Source organism: Trichoplusia ni, chromosome 5, assembly GCF_003590095.1.
Source record: "Trichoplusia ni isolate ovarian cell line Hi5 chromosome 5, tn1, whole genome shotgun sequence".
Taxonomy (NCBI): Eukaryota; Metazoa; Arthropoda; class Insecta; order Lepidoptera; family Noctuidae; genus Trichoplusia; species Trichoplusia ni.
The window spans coordinates 8,178,850-8,197,050 of NC_039482.1; the positions used below are offsets into that span (position 1 = coordinate 8,178,850).

The following is an 18,201-nucleotide window of genomic DNA, read 5'->3' on the forward strand; positions in this document are numbered from 1 at the left end:
TTTTTCATTTAATAACAGGAAGTGATTCGTGTCCTTACGTTTCATGGCGGCAGCCAATGAAAAGGCCAAGTATTATTATAAAAACATGGAGATTACACGATCAACCAATGAAATTTAGCCTTCAGTGGAGCATGAAAGGTGTAAGATATGACTTTGTAATAGCGCTCAAATAAATATTGAACCTTAAATAAAATATTAGGGTTACGCAGAAGGTGTAACAAAGATACTTATTGTTGTGTTTTGCACCTAATTGTCGTTAATTTAGGAATAGGATTTTTTTAACAAGCCTGTACTAATTATTTAAAGAACTTCCAACTATACGCTTGTCAAAAGCTACGTCACGTATGTTTGTCTACTGCGAGTCAGTGCGCATGTCAAGTTGAAAATTGCAAATGGCGGCCGTTGTTATTGTTCGTACCGAATTAACTATTTGTAAATTATATACCAATCTTTTTAGCGATTTTTCTAATGGACTGTTATAATGATGCGATGCTTTAACTTCTCATAATTCGGCGCGACACGTTTTATGTACGTTTTTAAGTGTTTTGAGTGTTTTTTTGCTATTTTATGTGTGTCATGCAAATGGGGTAAGCTGGAATTATCGGATGTCGCTTAGGTTGTTTTGGATAGTTTCAATAAGAAAATGAAGTGAAGTTCTGTGACCTAAAGTGTTAAAATGGAAACTGCATAAAGTTTTTCAACTATCGCTCTTCTATTGGAGTAAAACGAGAGACGGGAGCGGCTGTAAATTACGAATGTTCCATGCTGTGACTGTTCTCCCCGTACATTTCAAAATGGCTGCTGCTCTTCACGATATATGAGCTTTGCGTCACTGGAACATAATTCAATGGATTTGAATCGTGATGATATTGTAGTGTTTCTAGTCGTGTGATTGTCTGTGAAAAAGCGAAAATAAGCCTCGGAGGGTTTCCCGGGTGCACCAGAACCGGGACAGTAGTGGTGTGTCATATGTTTTTGGTGTAGAGTGGACACTGACCATAGGACCGATATTGCTTTGCGTCCGAGCCGGACGGTAATGTTGCGCTTGATTTTCCATGATGATTTGGGACACAAGGGAATAGAAATTGTGTGGAATTGAGCGGAATGTGACATTGTATGAGAGGTAAGTGTATTTTTTTAGTTTATTTACATTCCGCGGTTGTTCTGTTGTGCGATGTTCATTACAAAATGGACACATTGGTGGGTGACAGGATATCGGTCGGCCGGCAAAGACGTGCTCCGCGCGGCGCTCGCCTGAAAGCGGCGATTACAGCCGAAACACTTTGCTGTAGAGTTGCCGCTTAGATTTTATAAAGTTGTGTAACATGCCGCCGTGTTGCCGATACGCAGCACTGTTTTCACGGACCGCGGGGGGATGTTATCACTACAATATTCAGCATTACTATCCAATGTAATATCTCGTCTATAGCTCTGTTATTTTCGCCCCATTACCTACTAAATGTTTGCAAATAATGCAAACTGTCAAATATGTGTTATAAGGTTAACAGTTCATTATTGCACTTGTGTAAATATTGCGATACTTTATTAGATTTGTATTGTAGGTCCTGTAGAATTCTAGACTATATCACTGGAACTATCGTAAATACTAGTATTTACAACTAAATAGAACCATAGACAAATCACATAACCTATTTATACAACACATGATGGATTAATGATTTAATTGCAGGAGATATACAACCTACTTTTTGAACTGTACTTAATGCTTACTTTTTTAATTAATTTTCAAATATTTTATTTCACTTTTTTTATTTACTTTAAGATGTACATAAATAATGTTTCAGTACACAATGTAACTTGTCTCATAGAGCCTACTTATTTTGATTAAAGTAAAGAAATACTCATACTATTGCCAAATTCTAATTACTGGTCCTACATCTTATTTTAAATTTGAGGGAACTAATCAGTGGTTTTATTTCCAGTAGCTAGTGTCTTTTGTTTTGTTGCATTTATTACTAAAAGAAAGACAGATTAAAAATCCACAGTTTGCATCAATATTTTATACCTGTAGTATTTTTAATGATATAATCAACAGACATATATGGAAACATGTTAAAATACTATTATTATCGCAAATTTATTGTTGGTATTCGTCTGCTTGTATGAAATTAAGCAAAATATGTATGGCTCATTTCATGTCATAATAAATTAAACAAATGTAAAAGTACAAAAAACAACATTCCAATTGTTTTTTTTTTAATAAATATACTTACTTAAAATTTTTTGATAAACTTTCATATTACAACAAACTTTTTGAAACATGTAACTTTTGAAAAACTTATTAAAATAAAAGTTATCAATTAATTGAAAACTTCTGAAATTCCGTATCCTAGTTTCTATTGGAATATATTCTGTGGCTTAAGGAAATATAAAAAATATGATAATTAAAACATTTTGTAATCACATGAATCATTTTGCCAAGATTATGGCAACATTCTCTCATTACTCTTAATTATAATTTTATGTTTATGTTAATCAAAATCATTTCACTTAATTAGGTTATTTCTAAAATATTTCTGCATATGTGAAATATTATATACCACCCCACCTGCAACATTTTTTTGTTTTTTTGAACAGTTGTAAGACTAAACAACTTTGTCAAAATCAGCTGAATTAGAAAATTTAAAAAGAATAAAGGCTGAATAAAGGTATAGTAGTAATTATAATTATACAAGCAAGTGCTATCATTCAAACTGTTTTTATATGCTTATCAAAATGATGTAATTTATGAAGTTACATTAACATAATAATATATTATTTAAGAAAATGGCTAGCTCTCTTAAGTTTTTTCCTGTTGTAGGCAGAGGCAACCCTTCATTCATCCAATTTGTAAACTTGTTATGCTGTGGAGTAATTGTGAATTTTATTTAATTTTTATCATATAAAAATATCTATTCCATGAATAATTTATTTCAGTTATTGTTACTAAGGAGGATATTTTATTTTTATTGTGACAAAATATTATAATTTAAAAGGAAAAATATTGAATCAGTATCTTTTTTGCACCCATGGGTTGTGGGTATTGATAGTAGAAAAATACTTTTTTTCCCTACTGTGGGCAATATACGTAAATATTAAATGTAGCTCAAAATAAGAAGTGTTGTTTTAGATAAAGATTAATACAAAAAAAAAAATCTGATAAATCTTTAATCATTTTCTAAGCTGTATATTAACATGATGGAGTACACTTCTGGTCAGATTACAAAAAGAAAACAATATGTATACAAGAGAAATACGTATTTTCATAAGATCATTGTAACACATTTAGTTTAACTTTTATTTCCTACATAAAGTTATTTGTTAAACTTGGTACATGCTATAATTAATGATGACTAATCTATATAATTGATTACTTACGTTTTTCACAATGTAAACATAAAATGATTGATGTAGTTTAACCATTAAAGTGTAGCTGAAGTAATGGAGGAAACATATTACTTATATATAGGTAATATTTTATCTTAAACTTGATAAAATTTTATTGTAACTGCTTGTATAATTTTATTTCATAATTTGTCACAAGATTCCATTATTATAATGCACCTTCCTGTCTGACAATAAAATCTGAATTAGAATACTTATTTTTTTAACTAGAATTTTATTTCTCAGTAAATCACATTGTCATAATAAAACACAAAAAAATACAAAGCAGGTTGTACAGTTAGATTTTCTACAAATAAATATTTTATCTTATCTAATAACTTAATAAACTTATAAGAAACCTACTAACTAATGTTACTTGATTTCTAAAGTATTTACACCAATAAGTAGGTTTTATATCAAGTAATTCATTCTTTGAAAAGAGTACATTTTTAGACCAGTCATCAGTTTTTATTTAGTTACTTATCCAGGCTATAAAATGTATACAAATCTGGGAGCAGTTATTGTATTTTCAAGACCAACATCTACATGGAATAATGATATAAGAAGTATTTAACATGTACATAACAAATCAAGTGTAACACAAAAATATTCAAATATTTAAAAAAATATACACAAAGGAAGTAAATACTATTTCAATATTATAAAGTCAGGGAAATACATAAGTTTTACTACACATGTCTGCCCCATGTCTTTATTATTGCATGTAACAGGTGTCACAACATCAGGTGATGGCACAGGTGCTCTAAACTGATTGTCCATGGTGCTATCAGACTTCAAATCAGCTGATGTGTATTGCAAGCTGCAGTTTATTAGTGCAATGATTGAATATGATTTACATATTACGTATTTTGAAGAATAAACGTAAAACGATATTTGTGAAGCTATATTTATGGAACTTTCTATTTAAATGCATGTTATAGCATGACTTGCACTATGTTTTATAACAGCAAGCATTAAGATCTCTATTAATACGGAAAATTATGAGGTTTTACCTAATATTGTTGGCGACGTGCGCTTGCGCACCATGCGTCTTTTTATATGATATGACACTTTTTCAGCTTTGAGCAATTAATAATTACATATTCGATGTCGATTATATATAAGTTTTTTCTAATTAGCAGTAATGTATTTAATTCAAGTGCAATAATGATTTGTTAAACATATGAATTTCTATAATTTATTGGTTCCGAGATTTAATGCTTGCATTTATTGCGAAAAATTAGATAATTCTGTAAAATTACAGATATTTAGCCAAGAATCATGTTCAGTTTAAGTTATGTTCATAACCAATGGAATCGCACTGTTCACGATTAATTCATTTCCTGGCTCGGCATTCATAATTTTTACTATAAAATCACATATATTTTTATTTAATTTTTAAACTTTGTTTATTAGACACTTATCGACTGTTTTTTTTTTGTTGTGTGTACAGCATGGCAGCGGACAGCGATGGGCTAGGCTCGGCGGGCGGCGGGTCGTGCGGCGTGGTGGTGACGTGCGAGGGCGATCTGCGCGACCCGCGGTTCCCCGCTCGCCTGCGCAGGCTGTTGCGCGAACTGCGCGCGCTGCTCGCCGAGCCGCATCCGAACACGCTCAAAGTTAACAAGGTAATGTCTATAAGAGAAAAATATCGTAATACTGAGGGTGCCGCACTAAAAGAGAAAGAGTAAAAACAAATTTATAAAAAAAAAAATATCACCCGGAAAAATTATAATTGACCGCAACAACTGTTGCCTCCATGATTCTCAAGCCGTTACAAAATTATACAAAACAATTATGTATGTCAAAGAATTTCTTCTTCTTTCGCAATATACATTTACTTCATAATTAAATTTCAATCAGGTTTTTTGACAAACATTTTCTAAAAGTTCAAACTAATTATCGAACAAATTCGCGATAACGACTTAGTTGAAATAAGAACCGTAGAAAATTATAGAGCCGTTTTTAGCGCGTATTTTGTTGTTTTATAAATTAGGACTAATTTAATTTCTTGACTCGGATACTAATGAACAGTAACTTAGTGTTTTATTTCATATAATTAGATTTACGGCTTACCGGTGTTTGGATAACGCCTGTACTACAATATTTTCGCGTAAGCCGGCCCTCGGTGACAGCTGACGTAAACGTAGTAGTCACGTGTTCGTGTACGGTCGACCGCGCATCTATTGTGTCTCGGAAGTACAATAATCTACCTTACTGCGTCGTAACAGAGTCGCCGCTGTACGATAGACGCATTTTTGGCAAAAGTGTGTGATGTAGTGTCTCTGGTTATGTTGATGACGTCACGAGTTAGGTCAAAGATCATGGCCAAGTTTTCTTTTGTCTTTATTTACTATTGATATTTTTTTTTTCGGCATCTCATGCAGTGAAAGCTTAGTCCTACGTGTTGATTTTCTGCACTATCTGCAGGCATTTTTGCTTATTATACTAAATTTGAATAATTATTTAACCGTTATTTATTTTAATTAATTTACTTCTGCTTTATTTAAGCTACATTCTCTTAAAAACAGCAAACACTGATTATATACAAAAATAATTTTCGCATAATGACTTCGAATACGCAATAAGAGTGCAGTCACTCTGCCTAAGCGAAACCGCACTTACATGAGTGTCCAGTTCCCGCACATATGCAAGAATACGTAAACCAAGCAATAACACAATTTACTAAAATATAAATATATCCCCACCAAAAAGCACTGTCAAAAATGACCGTACCTACTTTTTAATCGCGACAACATAATAATATCATTAATAGCTCATACAAATTAACATAGGTATAAAACTTCAATATTTATAGAAATGTTTGCATACAAAAAAGATTATTTTATTTTAATGGGCGTGAGTTTTATGATTTTGAACCGTACGATACGGGACCAGTAATCGCTGGGCGTTGGCAACTTAATATATTCCTCACAACATTAAGATAGGTTCATATAATTATATTTTACTTGTGTCATTATCACTCGACGTGGTAATGAAAAATTTATATTCCTGCTCAGAACTTCAGTTAAATTAAATGTTAAGTTAACCTTAAAAATAAAGTTTTTAAATGCTATTTCATTTTCTATGTCAGATAAGGCCTTTTTGGTTTTCTTCTCTATTATTTTTTAGTTTGTTGAGTTGACCACACAAATCTTAGAAACTTTTTAAAATTTCGATGATATTCTGTTGGTTGTCTATTTTATAAATTTAAAATAACTTAAAATAAAATTATCACAGTTATAATATCAATGTGTGATCAATAGAAACAGGGAGAACGTGGATAAAGGCACGGCTATTAAATCATAATATTGTTGAAATAAACAATTCCAAATAGGCAAGTCTCGTACTTGAATGTCTAGTTATATTGAAGGGCTTTGTCTATCGAAACGTTTCTACTTGAACTTGGACTTAAATCTCAATGAGGCACTTAACACACAATTTCCCCTATTAACCATACTGTTTCCATTAACTTTATTATCCCATTTTATAGACCATAAAAATGGACCCGATGCACAAATTAATTTACCTAGTCTGCAAGATTGGCGCGCAAATGCCAAAGTTGAACGCAATATGTAGATTTAAAATACGTTTCTTTTGTTAAATTTTGTGAACAAGGAAGTATTTTTTTGTAAACGCGTTTTAGGCGTTACATTATAAGTTAATCTCCATGGTTTCGCCCGCGTTCTATAGTGACATACAATTCCGATAAAATTGGTTTTAATACTGAATCTCATGCTAGTTTCTGTATACAAATACACTTCAATTTCAATGATGTTTTTGCATCTTCAAAACTATTTGTGATAAACACTCGAAACTTTTTTTATATTTAAGTATAAGCAATGTCGCACGCAGTGACGTATCGCTATTGATATTTTATGTATTGGACCACAAAATAGGTTAAATCATTCTGAAGTTATGGTGGAATAAAGAAACACACACATACATACCCTGGTGGACCCTCAGACCATAATACTCCTTTTATTGGAATCGAAGTGTAAAAACTGGAACATTATCGTAAAATGTGCACCCTGTTGTCAATATTATAAGCCAAGTTTCCACTGTTTGGGTGGGCTCGTCAATCGAGCACGAAAGTTTTATGTGCCTCCAGCTAACTTCGTAGTTCCTAGTCGACTAATGCGTTGCTTTTTATGGCGGGTTCAATAGTTTATCTTGTGTGCTGTTGGTCTAAATACAAAAGTTATTAGTTTGTAATGATTAGCAGTCTTTGGCGGAATCGTAAGTCTTTCTTTAGGATATGAACTATTTTTAATGTGTATACTATCTACTTCATCAATTAATGGATACAACTTTCTTGTTTAGGGCTGGTTCTATTTGTGATACTCAAATTTATATATTGTTATTTTATTATTCCGCACATTTTTTTTTTGACCATATTGTGTCTATCCATATAATGGGTTTATCTACCCCTTACTACAAATTAAAGGGTTATCTTTGTTCACACTATTGATAAAACCTTCGGTTTTCCATTATTTCACTTTATCGTAATCAACTTATGAACTTTATCTATTTTTGTTTCAAGTAGACATCTTTTACGCCTTCGAATTCCTTATAGAATAATTTTAGCAAGGCAATGTAAATTAGTACTTGTCACAAAAAGATGGTCTAGATAAAAACGCCGCTGACAATGCTCTCCATACAGGGTGTTGTCGTCTTAAATTAACATTAAAAAGAACGTGTATTATTAAGATAGGTACTTGACATGCCTTGAACTCTTTGCTCCTAACTTCCGGGCCACGAGGTCACTAGGAATGTGATTTTTAATTTACTCGTGACGTATAGGGAATGCCCGATCGTAATCGAATTATAAGATAAAAATGTTAAAATATATGCCTTGATTAAAATACAAATTTTCAAAGTTTGAAAACTTTTCTATGTAGTTGATCACAAACTCTTTATTTAGAATAGAATGGAATAAAAATAATAATTAGCAATAAAATGGCTGGGAACCATCATGCAGAAAAATTGAGACTGTGTGGTGTACTGATCTTAAAACGACGAATATGTATTTAAATAAATTATATATTTCTGCAAAAGTGCTACTTAATAGCTTAATTATTTTGAATTTGAATGTTTAACGTAATATATAGAATATTAATATTTACCGTGTGTTGTCCGCAGGTGGAGCCTTGGAACTCTGTGCGCGTGACGCTGTCGGTGCCGCGCGCGGCGGCGGCCCGGCTGCGCGCGCTGGCGGCGGCGGGCGCGCCGCAGCTGCGAGCGCTCGGTATCCTGTCGGTGCAGCTGGACGGCGACGCCGCCGTGTCGCTGCGGCTGCAGCATGGTGCCGAGCTCAGGATCAATACCGACCCCGATGGTAATACACTCTCACATACCTTCACTTATATAGTTTGAGGTTTCCCACCTGTAAGCAATGGTACACCTCCAAATTCTTTCAAAATATCCAGAACTAGACTCGCGGTAAGTGTAAACTTCGAGAATTAAAATAAACTTTGAAATACACGAAAAAATGTTTACTTTGTAGATGCGAGTACGTCGAGATCTCAACCAAACGCGGAGCTTCTGGCGGGGCTGGGTGGCATCGGGCGCATCCTGGAGGAGGGTGCGGGTAGCAGCGCGGAGCCGCCGCCTGCCCCTGCGCCCGACAGCTTCAAGTCGCCCAACACCGTGTGCCCCATGGACGGCAAGATCCCACACAACATTCCCACGCACAACAACGCAGACCGCTACGAGTTCCCCTTCGGCAGCATGACGCAGGCGAGGGTTATACATAGGAAGGAGAACACTCTAGGTAAGCGCCATTGCTATGCGCACGCGCTGGTGTCGGTCTAATTAACTCTTTAAACTATATAATCATCATTGTGGCGAATTAGAAGTTACTTTAACTATATTACGTTGTCGCGGCATTCCAGGTCTGGGCGGTCCCACAAGCAGTATACGACCGCAACAATCGGACGGGCCATTCGTCCGACCGTCGACGTCGACGTTTCCGGGCCCGCCGCCTCCGTACCCCGCGGCGCCTGCCGCTTCCCCCGCGCCCCCCTCCCCCGCGCCCCCTACGCCGCCCGCGCCGCCGCCGACGGTGGCCATGTCGTCGCCGTTGCTCGTCAACCTGCTGCAGAACGACGCACCCGCACCCTCGCCGCGTCCCAAGCCGCCGCCACATCCCGCCAAGCTGGATCGGTTGGAGGATGGACAGGTCAGTCTACAACAAGTTTTGATTGCCTGTTTATCTCGCGCTTCGAACATTTAATTTGAAAAAACCACAAGGAACAAACAATTAACATCTGTGATGTTGGACATGAATATTGACTTGCTTCACTCGATATTCTCAGGTGGAGTTAGCGGTGGGCCGGCCGCCATTTGCGGAGTACCGCAGCCCTCGGTCGGCGGCGCCCGGGCCGGCGGGCAGCGCAGCGGGCGCGGCGCGACCCCCGCCGCCTCCCCGCGCGGCCCCGGCGGCGCGGCGCGCACTGGGCGGGGCGGCGCGCGCAGCCCCCGGGCCGGCGCCGCGCCTGCTGCCGCCGGCGGGCTACGGCGTGTCGCTGCCGGCGCCGCCGCCGCCGCCCTACCGCCAGCAGCTGGCGCGCCCGCCTCCGCTGCAGCACCCTCACGCGCCGCACGCGCAGCACTCGCGAGTGACGCCCGAGGACCTGCAGGCGCTGCTGCCGCCCACTACCGCCTCTATGGATCAAAAGACGCAGTCCAGTTTCCAAGTAAGTTGTTGACAATTTTTTATTTATTTATTTGCACGCTATTAGGCGACAGTCAAATAACAGTTAAGCATGATTTTCCTGAACCTTTATAAACCTAGACTGTGCACTCTTTTCAGGAGTTCCAAAGGTATCAGCAGCAATATATAGCAAAGCAGCGGGCGGCGTCCCGCGCGTCCACGCAGCCCGACTGGAACGAGCCGTACCGGGACTCGTTATCGCTGCTGGACCTGCCGGACAGCGATCTTGAGCACCTCATGCCCACGCTCGGGGACGACCTCAACCTGGACGAGAGCGCCTTCTCCGCCATCTCCGAGCTAGATGCGAGTGCGAAGCTCGAAATGTTGCTATCCGGCAATAACGCCAACACGGGCACGCCCGACTCCGTACTGCAAGACATCACCGGCGACCAGTACGGCAACAGCTCCTTCGCCGAGCCCGCGCAGCGCCACGACGTGCCTTCCAAGGACCCCTACGGGCCCGACAGCTTCATGCCCCCGCCGCCCCCGCCGCACCACTCCAACAAGTTCCGGCGGCCCGAGCCCGAGCCCGAGCACGCGCCGCCGCCCGCGCCGCACAAGCCGCCCGCGCCGCACGCGCCGCTGCCGCCGCACGCGACGCACCCGCCGCACGTGCAGCACTCGCAACACGCGCCGCACCTGCAGCATCCTCCCAACGCAGTGCAACACGCACCGCAGCACACGCCCAATGCCATGCCGCCCTTCAAGTCTCCGCCGGCGAGTGCTAGCCAAGCTATGCCTCCGCCCCTGAAGCTGCCTATAAGAGCTACGACCTCGGTCGCTACCGCAACCGTCGGTTCGCAGGCCTCAGCTCATGAGATTGAAGAGCAGAGCAAGCAGTACCTCATCAAAACTCTAATGAGAGATGACGATGTGCCGCCCCTCCCAAAGGAACAGGAGAAAAAAGTTGAAGAGGTCACGGTCGCCAACTGCGAAGTGAAAGAACCTACCGTAGAAGCCGCACCCGAAATGTTTGGCATCGCGAAATCCACGACAGATGATGACTTGAGAAGAGCAGATGACGAATTAAGAATGAGAAATAAACTTATGAAGAAAGAGCGAGACGACAAACTCGCACAAAAAGGCGGCAAACCACGTACAGTCGGTGCTAAAGAGAAGCCCGCCACGCTCAAAGACAAGATCATCCGCGACAATAAGTCCACCAAAGTTGCCTTACCGCGCACGCCGCCCGCCAAGCCGCCCACGCCCACGAGCGACGCGCCCAAGTCTCCGCAGACGGAGAAAGAATCCATCAAGCTCAGGCTCAAGCTTGACAAGAACGAACCAGTCGTCGCACCAGTGTACAAAGCCGACATCAGCTTCGTCAACCAACAGAAAGGTGACAAGCCAACGGACGGCGAACTCAGGGTACCACCTCTTCACATTAGTCTCAGAGGGAGGAACTCTGCTGTCATTAAAAACTCCAAAAAGGAAAAGAAAAAATTTGGACCTGGCGACTTACACACGAAAAAGATTAAAATTAGAAAATCTTCAGAATCAGACGACAAGTCGCATAGGAGGGACTCGATAACAGATGATTCGATAGCCTCGAAGTCGGGTGAGAGCACTGAGAACAAGACTGATGACGAGTATTTAAACGCGAAAGGCATTAAGCTGAACAACCACTACGAGGGCGAGGGCGTCAAGACAGAAATCACTGGGGACAATAACGTCGTGTACAGAATGAAGACGATATCCAAGAACGCTCACATAGTCACCAAGTCACACGACTACAAGCTGAACAACAAAGTGCCGAGCTTAGACCTCAAGATGAAAAAGAAACTAAAAATACTCAACGAGAGCACGAAATCGTCTGAAAAAGAGCGAGAAAAGGAGCGGGATAAAGAATGGCGGAATGACACGCTAGACAAGGAAGGGAAATATGCGCAAAACGAGGGCTACAGAGAGCCCAACAACCACGACGCAAAAAAGAAGTTACCAACTCCTAAAGCGGACGTTAAATGTGATAGTTTGAAGTCGGAGGGGAAAACAGTGCAATCAGACGTTGATAGTGAACATAAAACAGGTGCTAGTGAGTTGGATAGTAGGTTGCTCAAGTGTCATAAGGATTTAGAGTGGACGCTTAGTGGCGACGTGCCCGAATCGCAAACGTTCGCGGACTCGCGGCGCGCCGCCGACGACGACAATAAGTTGAAACGGACAATCGCCGAAAGTGCTATTACCTTACCGAACGGGCTGCTCACCTCTGACAAGAAGAGGAAGGTCAGCCACAGTTCCTGTACAGGTCAGTAACACTATGACACTCTTCTTCACACCCCTACTATCACTCATGTACACTATCTGTAGATACTATAGTTAGAAATATGGATGAGAAACAGACTGAAAAAGAACACATCAAGAATAAATGTTTACAAAAATAATGCCTTTTGACTATCCAGATGCAAAAAGATTCATTTGATATTCTTATTTAAATTTCAACTAATATAAATCTAAATAAATGAATATTTTTATTATGACAAAATGTATGTGAATCCTCAACTACATTCATTCAGTTTTCATTTAATTTATTGACATATTATTAGATTTTCAATACTTAACAAAGGCAACACTATTGCATGCATTTCAAATCATTATGTGTAGGTGCTAAAATTGTATTGAAAATGCTGAAATAAATTATATTATACAGTAGTCATGTTTTATATGAAAACCTTTACATGTTTTATGAGGTTATTTTTGTAACATTCATAATATCAATAACCCAGTTTTGGTACAAATATTTGTACTATATAAACAAATATTCGTTCCAACCGGTGGTAGACCGCGGCAGAAAGGCGTTTAAAGACTGTGATAAATCGTAAAATCTGACCTTAATCTTTACCCTCCTAAAAAGGTGTTCTTGCTCATAGTCACGTCCCAGAGTAAGCAGGTCGGGGCCTGCATAGCCTGTCCTCTCGCGCCGGTAACGCAGCGGCCTGCCACCGGGCTGGGGGTATTTAGGATGGCAAGCTAACCCCTTGCCGGCCGTACAGAGCCTCGTCGGTTAGTAGCAGGGCGTAAGGTAAACATTTGGGGCGTCAAACCTTCAAAGTGTACCTTACTTGCATTTTCCATTACCATTTTGCATGAGTATACATGGCTAGAGCCGGTGAGAGCGGGCATGACGGGAGTGTTTGTGTTGCAGAGCCGCCCGGCTCCACCAACGTGGGCACCATCCCCGCCGCGCGCGCCGCCTCGCCGCCCGTGTCGCCGCGCCGCAAGGAGCGGCCCAAGGACAAGTCCTACTGCAAGCTGGTGGCCGAGCGGGCCGCCAGACCCGACGCCGACAAGTTCGGCAGCCGCTCGCCCGCCAGCCAGGCGCAGGGCGAGGACTCGGGCATCGAGTCCATGGACGCGCTCTCCGAGAAGTCGCCTAACCAAGCGTCGCAGTCGCCGCCCGGCCCGCAGCGGAAAGAGCGGCTCGACATGCCGCGGTCCACCAGCCCCGCCTCCGTGCAGCGGATCATCGGCGTCATCGAGCCCGCGCCCGCCTCCGACGAGCTGCTAGAGCGGCTGTCGCTGGCGACTGGCCAGCCGCGCTACGAGCCCGTGCCACCCGACATCGATGACCTCGGTGATATCGAGGCGGAACTGGCCAAGATGCACGCCGACCACGTCAACGGTGACGATGCCGCCGGCCCGGCCCGAGCGCCTACGCCTATTCTACGCGATGACCGCGAACAGCCCGCACCCGCCGCTGCGCCGCCCCCCGCCGACAAGGCCAAGCTTGAGGACTTCGACCCACCACCCAGCCGGGTCTCACCTCCCCTTTACACCTACTCGAACCAAGAGAAGCTCGGGCCTGTCGAAGACGTAAAAGAAGAACGTCCGGAACGCACTGAAAATGGTGATGATACCGGTGAGCGAGGCGAGTCTGAAGAGAAGCGGGAACCCAAGCTCGAACGACTACCGCTGAAAGCCGACTTCCCAGACAAAAGCTTATTAGAGCAGCTGCTGATAGAGATCCCGACGCCGGACTACGCGGGCAAGAGGCCAGAGTCGCCCTCGCCGTCGGCGTTGGAGCGAGTGGCGCGTAGCAGCGTGCGCACGCGCTCCAGCAGCAAGCTCAGCAGCCCGGCCGAGCAGCCCCGCACGCCGCGCCTGTCGCCCGCCCTGGCCAAGCTGGAGCGGGCCGACTCGCCGCTCAGCGCGCCGCGCCCGGCCGAGCGCGGCAGCCCGCGCGGGCCCGTGCGCCCGCCCGTCAAGCGGCGCCGCCGCGAGTCCGACAGCTCGGCCGCGTCCGCGCTCAGCTGCGAGGAGGGCCTGTCGCCCGCTGCGCGCCCTCGCAAGAAGCCGCGCCCCGGGCCCGCGCCGCCCGTCGCGCAGCGCCGCAAGGACTCGGACAGCGACAGCGACGAGCCGCTGATCTGCAAGGTGCGCGGCAAGGGCGCCAAGCCCTCGCGGCCGGGCGCGCGCGCCGCCAAGCCGGCCGAGGCGGTGGGCACGCGGCGCTCGGTGCGGCACGGGCCCGCGCCCGCGCCCCCCGCCGCGCCCGGGCCCGCGCCGCCCGCGCCCGCGCCTCCCGCCGCCGCCCCCGTCCGCCGCAAGACCAGAAGTGCGGGTGAGTGTCGCAACTGTTCCGACTGATGTAGCGCGAGGCGCGCGAGTGCGTGCGGGACTGACGTGTGTCTTGTGGCAGTGGGCGAGCCCGCGGCGGCGGTGCGGCGGCGCGAGAACAAGTGACGGCGGCGCCGCGCGGAGCCCGAGTCGCGCCGCGCCGAGCCCCGACCGCTGCTGGAGCCGCACTCACGCGCAGGTACCGACGCTCTACACTAGTACAATTTGTGACTCGCCGTATGGCTCGATCGACACGAACGTTCGCTGAGCACCTACGATAACTTTGTTCTAAACCAGTATGGGTCACGATGTAACTTTAATTATAACAATTGGAAAATATGTTGCGAGTTAGAAAATAATTCGGCGTGGTGTCCATAAATCTGCAGTTGGTAATTGTTCATTTTTATGAATCTCTATTATTTAAAAAACGGTTGTAAAATTAACACCAAAGTGTGAGAACTAGTAAAGCGTAGTGCAATACTAACGTTTGATAAATACTGTGTTGATATTTAACAAATTATAACAAGAAATTGTGTGTGTATTTATAAATTTGGATGTTTTGTCAGCAGTGTCTTGTATATGATTTGGAACAAGTATTATGTCTAGCCTTTTTAATTATTTTGGATTAACTATGAATGGATCTGGTTGACTAGTGAAATCAAAGTAAGCTTCTTGAATATGCAAAATATTCTTTAACATAACAATTTGAAAAGTTCCTTTATAAAAGTCGTAATCTTTATCAAATTATAATTAACTAATTTCCTTCACGTATTCTTAGATTTTGGATTACAAGTTATGGTATTACTTGGTATTGATGCTTGTACAAATCTTTACCGACACTGCTGACGAGGGATAGAAAGGATTTAGCGAAATTGATTTTAGAATAGCTAAAACCAGTAACTGATATCAAATACTATGAATTCGTTTTAAGTCTTAGCAACGGTCACGTTAATAGTCCCTCATAAAGTACTTATCAAAGTTGTCTATTCCCAAGTGCCACTAAACTAGAGTTTTAAACAGTAGTAAGTTATATAAAGCCTTAGATAACGTCTGTTTTAAATATCGATTGTAATAGCGCCCTTATCTTTGATCGATGATGCCCATAAATGCGCAAACAACGATTAAGCAAACCTATTCTAAAATTGATTCCTTCTAAATCCGTCCTGAAAACTCTAATCTATTGATTCATTATCGATTACGAAACGTTCAATCGATTACGCCGGACCCAATCAAATGCTGGCAGTCATACTGTTGGTATATTTATTTTTAGTGAACAAATGTTACCATTCACTATAAAACACTCGACTTTTTGTTCTTTTAAGTGTAAGTTAATTTCTATCAAGTAATTTTAAGAGTGATTGTGTTTAAGTGTGGAGGCTAACGCGATAGTTTTGTTACTGTAAATAGACGATCGATCAGTGTAGTTAATACAAAGTATAGTGACGATAGATACATTATAGATTGAAAAATCGTCTATTTACCGTGGTAAAGGTATCGCGTGCGCAAGTAACTTGAAACGTTGCCACTAAGCAAGACTCGGTGGAGTTTGCGCCGTGGAGAGCCTTAGTTTACTAGTGAATAGATGTGTATCATTATTGTACAAAATGCACTCGACATATAGGCACATTGTTATAATAGTATAAATACCCGAGAGATATAAAGAGAATGAAATAAATGCATAAAGTTAAATATTTTCATACGTTTTTGCACGTAACTTCGTGACGTCGATTCGGTGACGTGAACGCAACGTTGTAGTTTTTATAAAGTTTTGGCGTGAGGGCGACATGTTTTATTTGTAATATACGAAAATGAGACCAAGGTAATGTCGATTTACTGCACATATTTGAAATTGCTATAAAAATCGATAAGGTTCAATTTGAAGGTGGCGCCGTCACGCACAAAACGCTGGCCGCTATTACGATGTAACGTTAGCGTTTTTATATTTAAGAGAATTCACGACCAATAATTGTAATTAAATGTGGAACTTGATAATTTCTTAGTGAATGAGATATCTAATAATCGCGACTGAATGTTTTAACAGTTTGTCTGTTCGGGCTTCCAGTAAAACTAAAATTTTATTTTGACGCCCCCTTTGTTTCGTTTTCCCTCCATTAGTCGACCGTTGATTCCGACACCGATTGAACAATATTCCCTCACCAAACTAATAGACACGAACCAGTGAATCTTAGCTTGTTAATTTGCACTATGCATAGTCGATTTTCGAATCAATTTAGTTTTCTAATATAGATGCTAGAATTTTATCACAATTGTTAAACACTTGAATATAGGAACGTGTTATTTCGAAGTCGCTCGCCTTAAAAATGTTCATCATTTTCACTTCACGATTGGTTGTAACTAAATTGAACCTTGCAATACAGAATTAGTCGTCAAAAATAGATAGTAAAGTTAAGAGTGGTGGACATGACGACATGGGGTGCTCTACAGATGTATTTTAATTAAAATGGTTATTTATCGGTCGATGGTAGGTTGTTGGTCGACAGATCTGTAGGCGTCTGTGGTTCGTGTAGACTTGTTTCCTTCCTGTCTAGGGATACAAACCCAAAGCAATAATTTTTGGATGTGACATTTTATTTGAAAAGCACTTTTTATACAGCTTTTACACTTTTAGCTTAGATGGCCGTACATTACAGTATTTTTATAATTTCTCCCAAAATATATGTTCGTTTGTTCCCCTATCCCTATTTTGATGATGTTCAATGTTAGTCGGACAGTGATAGTGCTACAATACCTAACGTGTATAGTACGTACGTAGTATATAATGAGAAAATATTTTAATAATTAGTAATGAATTTATTGCCTGAATAAATTGTGCCCTATAACTGTGTGCCGTGGTAATGTGTCTGATAATGAAATGTTAGTGTGTAGAGCGAGATACGGCTAGTCTGAGCGGTGGACGGCGGGATAACTGTTTTGTAAAACATTTGTTTTTTCTTAAATTATTAATAACACAAATCGGTCCGGCCGATGTACAATCTCTTGTAAATTTTTATGTATAGATGGGGATATTAATATATGTTACGTTTTAAGTACTTGTTTTCTTTTAAAATCATATTTAGTTTGGGGAGTAGCGCTTGTAAATATACGTCGTCGACTAGCGATTCGTTCCTCGCACGGACCGACTCCTGTAGACATGCAAAAGCCTTATACTGTAATATAAAAGTATGACTTGCAAGCTTTGTACCATATAATTATAGTGGATGAACTCTCAACTAGCTGTGTATATTGGGTGTATAGTTATCATTTTAGTTTATTTTGTTTTGTTTTTATTTTCGACTAATGATAGTAATTTATGCCGATAAATAAATATCTATATTGTACGTTTATATATCTACAATGATGAAAGAGAAATACAAATAGTTTTAATAACACTTATAAATATAGCATAGGGGTTACACCACACGAGAGTAGATAATAGTTTTGTTTACATTCTATGGAACTTGTAAATACATGCAGAAATAGTAAAATGAAAGAATTGATACAATAAAAGTTAACTTTATGTTATTTGTAATATTTTTTGTAGTACTTGT

At 41.4% G+C, this 18,201-nt stretch overlaps 1 protein-coding gene across 1 annotated transcript; it reads left to right on the top strand.

The window, feature by feature from the left end:
• Positions 1-75: 75 nt before the first annotated feature.
• On the top strand, positions 76-14,584 carry LOC113493897 (protein piccolo-like; the record flags this gene model as incomplete). Its single annotated transcript, XM_026871929.1, has 9 exons — positions 76-1,123; positions 4,838-5,012; positions 8,527-8,722; positions 8,891-9,157; positions 9,279-9,565; positions 9,702-10,082; positions 10,199-10,614; positions 10,669-12,344; positions 13,242-14,584. Coding segments are annotated over exons 2-9 (4,740 nt in total), but the record flags the coding sequence as incomplete, so codon positions are not given.
• Between the last annotated feature and the right edge of the window lie 3,617 nt (positions 14,585-18,201).